At 40.5% G+C, this 6,918-nt stretch overlaps 1 protein-coding gene across 1 annotated transcript; it reads left to right on the top strand.

Moving 5' to 3' along the window:
- Positions 1–5,779: 5,779 nt before the first annotated feature.
- Positions 5,780–6,538, top strand: LOC107762061 (uncharacterized). The gene has a single exon (XM_016580374.1). It carries the CDS (start codon positions 5,780–5,782, stop codon positions 6,536–6,538), a length of 759 nt encoding a protein of 252 aa, XP_016435860.1.
- The last annotated feature ends 380 nt before the right edge of the window (positions 6,539–6,918 follow it).

The raw sequence follows: 6,918 nt of genomic DNA, 5'->3' as shown, positions 1-6,918 counted from the left end.
TAGTCAATTTCACAGTTCTAATAGATTGTCTAACCATGTTGCTTGTTGGTGGTTTTAATACGATGCCGAGTACGGACCCTTTTGCGTTCGAGGCACCGTCTGTAAAGAGGGTCCAGATTCCCGAAGACGTACCCGAGTTTATCAACAGTTCTCTTTCGACCTCGGGTACTAGGGCTGGCGTGAAGTTAGCTATAAAGTCTGCCAAAATTTGAGACTTAATTGTTGTTCGGGGTCGGTATTCAATATCATACCCGCTGATTTCTACGGCCCATTTGGCCAACCGTCGCGAAAGCTCGGTTTATGCAAGATATTTCTATGTGGATAAGTTGTTACAATACATATGGGATGATATTGAAAGTATGGTTTTAGTTTCCTAGTGGTTCTTATCAAAGCGAGCGCCATTTTTTCTAGGTTGGGATATCTAGTTTCGGCCTCACCTAAGGTTCGGCTTACATAATAAATAGGAAATTGCGTACCTCATTCTTCTCGGACTAGGACTCCACTCATTGCTACCTCCGATACTAGAAATACAAGTAAAGTTATTCGTCTGCCCTCGGCGTGTGAAGCAGCGACGGGCTCGATAAGTACCATTTAAGCTCTTCCAAGGCCTGCTGGCATTCCGGGGTCCACGTGAAGTTATTTTTCTTCTTTAGCAACGAGAAAAATTGGTGGCCCTTATCGGAGGACCTAGAGATGAATCGCCCCAGGGCGGCCATGCGTCCGGTTAACCTCTGTATGACCTTTACGCTGTCTACTACCGTGATGCCATCGATAGCTTCGATCTTGTCGGGATTAATATCGATTCCTCGGTTGGATACCATGAATCCGAGAAATTTGCCTGACCCGACCCCGAATGCGTATTTTTTCGGGTTCAACTTCATGTTGTATTTCTTTAATATACTGAGAGTTATTACAAGTGCTTCAAATGGTCCTCTGCTCGTAGGGATGTAACTAGCATGTCATCAATGTAGACTTCCATAGATTTCCCTATTTGTTCTTCGAATATCCGATTTACTAGGCGTTGATAAGTGGCACCGGTATTTTTAATCCAAATGGCATTACATTATAGCAGTAGGTACCATATTTAGTGATGAACGAGGTCTTTTCCTGATCACTCGGGTTCATCCGTATTTGGTTGTACCCGTAAAAGGCATCGAGAAAATTGAGGATCTCGTGGCCGGTCGTGGCATCGATCATGCGATCGATATTAGGCAAAGGAAAAGAATCCTTGGGGCATGCTTTATTTAGATCCTTGTAATCTACACACATTCTAAGCTTGTTTCCTTTCTTAGGGACTGCTACTACGTTTGCTAACCATTTAGGATATTTTACTTCACGGATGAACCCTATTTTAAGAAGCTTGGTTACCTCGTCTTTGACGAAAGCATGTTTGACCTCGGACTGGGGTCTTCTTTTTTGCTTCACCGGACGGAACTTCGGGTCCAAGCTTAGTTTATGAGTGGTGATTTCCGATGGGATCCTTGTCATGTCGAGATGGGACCAAGCGAAACAATCCATGTTAGCTATAAGAAATTGAATAAGCTTTTTCCTGAGCTCGGGTTTTAACCTCGTGCCCAGGTATACTTTTTGCTCGGGCAGATGTTCGATTAGTATAATTTGCTCCAGCTCTTCGACCATTGATTTGGTAGCGTTGGAGTCATTGGGGATTACGAAGGATTGAGGGATCCTATAATCATCATCTTCGTCAGTCCCATGTTTCTCTAGTTAGGTCGAGGCTCGCGTTTGCGATTGCTATTTGGCCTCCTATTTTCCCTTCGAATTTGACCCCTTCGTCGATGAGAGTGTTGATATCGGAATCACTTCGTCAACGACAAACATTTCTTTTGCAGTGGGTCGCTCCCCGTAGATTGTTTTGATTCCCTCTCATATTGGGAATTTTAGGACCTGGTGAAGGGTCGAGGTCACTGCTCTCATGTTGTGGATCCATGATCTTCGAACAGGGCGTTATACCTCATGTCGCCCTCGATCACATGGAACTTCGTCTCTTGGATGGTCCCGGCCACGTTTACTGGCAAAGTTATCTCGCCCTTAGTGGTTTCATATGCCATGTTGAATCTGTTTAACACTCGGTCCGCGGGCACGACTTGGTCTTGTAGATCAATTTGTTCTATGACCCTCGATCGAATGGTATTGGCCGAACTACCTGGATCAATTAACACACGTTTAACTTGAGTCCTATTCATGAGTACAGATATTACCAGTGCATCATTATGGGGTTGTATGATTCTTTCTGCGTCTTCATCGTTGAAGGACAAGGTTCCTTTCGGTATGAAATCCTGAGCCCGATGTCGCTTTTCCCTTATGATTGACACCTTAGTGCATTTTAACACTGGACCTTGGGGAACATCGATCACTTGGACAATTATGTGAATAATGTGTTGCGGTTCTTCTTGCTTATTTTTTCTATTGAACTCCAAGTTTTTTAAATGATTCTTGGCCTGATCACTGAGAAACTCCCGAAGATGCCCTTCATTGAATAACCATGCTACTTCTTCTCTTAACTGTCTGCAATCTTCTGTTATGTGGTCATGGGTGCCATGATACTTGCGTACTTGATTGGGATTCCTCTGGGCTGGATCGGTCTGCAGAGGTCGGGGCCATTTAGTATCCTTGATGCGTCCTATAGCCGATATGATAGCAGATGCATCAATATTGAAGTTATATTCCGATAATCGCGGTGCTTCCTTAGGTCCGGTATGACTCTCGAAACCATTCTTGCTCATGAGCCCTCGAGAGCTCTGGCCTCGATCATTTCTCCTTACACCTCATGCGGAGTTATGCCCTGGCCCGTTGCCCCTGCGATCTCTATTATATGGTTGGTATCGATCCCTGTTCGACCTTGGTTCTCGATCAACGTCCCCTTTGGTAACGGACCCGGAAGGAGCCCTCAGCTGGTCGACTTCGACTCTAATCTTCGATTGATATCGATTATGTACATCGGCCCAAGTAACAGCCAGGTACCCAATCGAGTTCTGCTTCAACTGTTGTGAAGCCACTGAGCTTCATTCATTTAGTCCTTGAGTGAAAGCTTGAATGGCCCAATAATCGGCGACCGATGGTAGATCCATTCGTTTCATTTGGAATTGAGACACAAACTCTCTGAGCACCTCCTTATCTTTATGCTTTACCTTGAAAAGATCCGACTTCCTAGTCTAGACCTTTATGGCTCCGGCATGTGCTTTTACAAAAGAATCTGCAAGCATGGCAAAAGCATCGATAGAGTTAGGTGGTAAATTATGGTACCATATCATTGCTCCCTTTGATAGGGTTTCCCCGAATTTCTTTAGTAACACGGATTCGATTTCGTCGTCCTCTAGATCATTCCCTTTAATGGCACACGTGTAAGAGGTGACATGCTCGTTGGGGTCAGTCGTTCCAGTATACTTAGGAATATCGGGCATGCGAAACTTCTTGGGGATCAGTTTGGGTGCCGCGCTCGGGGGGAAGGGCTTTTGTACGAACTTTTTGGAATCCAAACCCTTCAATATTGGTGGTGCCCCCGGGATCTGATCAACCCTGGAGTTATAAGTTTCCATCTTCTTATCGTTTGCTTCGATCTTCTTTTCCCCTGACTCTATCCGCTTTGTCTGTTCCTCGAGCATTTTTATAATTTCGGGGTTAGTCCCCAATTTTTGTTCATTTGACCTTACCACGGCTAGCCCCATTATGTGGGTGACTTCTTGGGGTAGACCGGGCTCAGCCCTGCTCGGTGCCTGGGTTTGGCTCTGCAACTGTGCTATCGCCACCTGTTGAGCTTGTAACATTTCGAAGATCATTCATAGGCTGATCCCGTCTTCTCCGATATTTTGGGTATTTCGAACTGCAGATCGGGTTCCACCATGGACGCTGTTTTCGGGACCAGTATGGTGATTCGCGTCGATGGCCACATGTGAATTAACGTCAGTCGGATCCACAACACGAGTCCCAATGGGGTCAGCGGGTGGCCTTACATCACCGGGCGTCACGTTGTTATTCTCACCTTGATGGCCCGATCCATTGTCGATATGCAGGGGCAGTAATTGAGAGTTCGTCATTCTTAGCCTAAAATCAAAGACACTTCAAAGAGCAAGTGTAAAATTATGTGTTTTATAGAGATTTGTATCAAATAATCACTATTATCCTTAGCCCCACGGTGGACGCCAAACTGTTTACCCGAAAAACGGGTAACAATTGAATTTATACGCGGCTCTAAGGATACATGATATAATTTGGTACAAATTGAGAAAATATATAGATTAGTACTGAAATTAACTATAAAAGGAATAAATACAAACCAAATGAATCAATTAGTCTTGGCCCTCAAGTTTCATCACCCTCGAACCAAGTGAAGATTCCGCTAGTATATGAACAGAGTAACAAAATAATGAAGCTTAAAGAAGGCAGTGTATTGCTTTGTATTGCATAAAAATGATGTCCCCTTCTTCAAATGATTAGACCCCCTTTATATAGTAGGGAAGTCCTACTCTCAATATAATCCTAAAAATAGTAAGGAATCCCATGATAGATTAATTAATTGGCCTCTCCTTAATATGCGCCGGGATTTTCGCCGAGATTCTCGCCCAATTGTGGATATTCCGGCTTTTTTTGTTTTTTGGCTTGATCTCGATCTTGGCCGATCTTGATCTTGATCGGTCTCTATTTTGCTCGGTCTAGATTTTGGCCGCTCTTGAACTTGATCGGTCTCTGGGTCACGAGCTCGGCAACCTAACTTCGCATCATGACTCGACATTATACGAGGTTGAACCTTGGTCTATCATGTTCCAGTCTCGATTAGTCATACGAAGGACAAACTCGATTTTTGACCGTATATAGTACTAAAGTGCAGGGTGAGATAGTGAGACGTTTTTCTTTTTATTATCTTAAAATTTAAATATAAGTTCAACTTAAGTATATCAATAATGTAAAATTCTCTCTATTCTTTTTTAACAAAAATAGTGATATTATTTGCATCTTGAGTGGACTTGTTTCTTGAGGGTACGCAATATGTATACTATACTAGTATACTATAGTCTATATATATATATATATATATATATATATATATATATATATATATATATATAAGTTATATTCGATATAAAAGATTATATAATCCTCGTTAGCCTCCTTCCAAGCCTCTTCTTTTCGCAAAACTCACCACTCCTATAATGCCTTTCGGTGCTTCATCATTTTTTTGTGCTTTTACATTATTCCTTTTAGTTCATAATAAATGACTTTTTTGTTTTTAGAACACCCCTTAAAAAAATATTAACTCCTAAAGAAAAAAGATATATTGACAAAATTACCCTTAATTATAATTTGCATATTGTTACCTTAACATATTGAAATATATAAATAAGGGTAAATATTAAAAAATAAAATTAATTCTTTATTAATTATTTAAAGGTACACTTATCTTTGGACCAAAATACAATGACAAAAAGTTGACCGAAGGGAGTAATTTTGTGCTACTACTGCACCGAAAATTCGTTTGACCAAGTTTTTGCGTGTAGCAAATTTGAATGCAGTTGAAAAGTTTCCACTTTACCCTAGTAATAAAACTAGTCCAACTTCTTTTCCAATGCATGGGTCAGTTTGACGGTTGCATTTTTCAATTATTCTGGTCTTTTATAGTTTAGGTTTGGACTTTTCAAACTTAGCTAAGCCCCTTCTTTATGACCAACCCCATCTGTTTAAATTTATCTTTTTGGAGAACTTCTTCCTTCAAATCCTTTAATATAGTATATAGTAAGAAAGAAAATATTGAGAGGCAATTATAATGGCGATTGAACCATGTTCAGATGATTCTAGTCCTCGTATCTCTTTATCTCATGACATTTCTCAGACAAATACTGTTCCTGTTCCTGTCGAACAGTATATTCGATCAACTAATAATTATTCATCCTCCTCTAGTAGTATTGATTTTGATTTTTGTGTATTACATCAAAGCTTTGATCTTGATCAATCTTCTTCAGCTGGTGAGCTTTTCTTTGATGGCAAGATTCTTCCCATTGAAATGAAGAAAAAGCATATTGCTCCAACTCTTCCGCCCAACAAGATAGAAAAGTCACCGGCAAAAAGTCATAAGTTGGTCGCTCCCAGTAACACATGTTTCAAGAATGAAAAATTGATAGAAACAAAAAGTGGGATTCTTGAAACATCATCATCATCTTTAGACGATGAAAAGCAGAACAACAACTCAAAGTCATTTTGGAACTTCAAGCGTAGTCGTAGTTTGAATTGTGGAACTAGTAGTAGTACTAGTACTAGTTATGCTAGGACTTTATGTCCTTTGCCACTTTTATCTCGAAGTAATTCAACTGGTTCTACTCCAAGTGTTAAGCACAAACAACATTCCCATAAATCATCTTTCTCCGTATCTACAGGTCAATATCAAAAACCTCCATTGAGAAAGATTCCAAGTAATACATACAGTAATGATATTAGAATCAAATCAGTATTAAATGTCCCTCCACCAAGTTTTTTTGGTTTGGGCTCTATCTTTTCCAGAGGCAAGGAAAAGTACAAGAAGAGGTGATTAGTGTAACAATGTACTATTATTTTTAAGTTTTAGATAAAGTATGGTTTGAAATGTGTTACTATTATTCCTTTGTTTTCCATTACATTAAAATGGTTTAGATTTGAGGGGGGAAACGAACTGGGGCCAGAAAAAGGACATAATTCATGTAATGCCACATGCCTTTTTTGGAGTTGGGAGGGGAAAGGAGGTTCAAGAACAGATAACATTTGCTATCTGTCCCATTCTCTGCTTTTATTTTGTTTTTGTGCTTTTGGTTGCTTGCACATGCTGGAATTCTGTCTACTCCCGAATTGTGGTTGCTTTCTTCTGATTCTGTCAAAGACTAAGACATAAATATATTAGTCGTAGTTGGTTGCTTATTCTGCAAAATATTTAAT

The sequence above is a fragment of the Nicotiana tabacum genome, chromosome 17 (assembly GCF_000715075.1).
Source record: "Nicotiana tabacum cultivar K326 chromosome 17, ASM71507v2, whole genome shotgun sequence".
Classification (NCBI taxonomy): domain Eukaryota; kingdom Viridiplantae; phylum Streptophyta; class Magnoliopsida; order Solanales; family Solanaceae; genus Nicotiana; species Nicotiana tabacum.
Note: the sequence above shows the minus strand (reverse complement) of the source record. Positions and strands in the feature narration are given on the sequence as shown.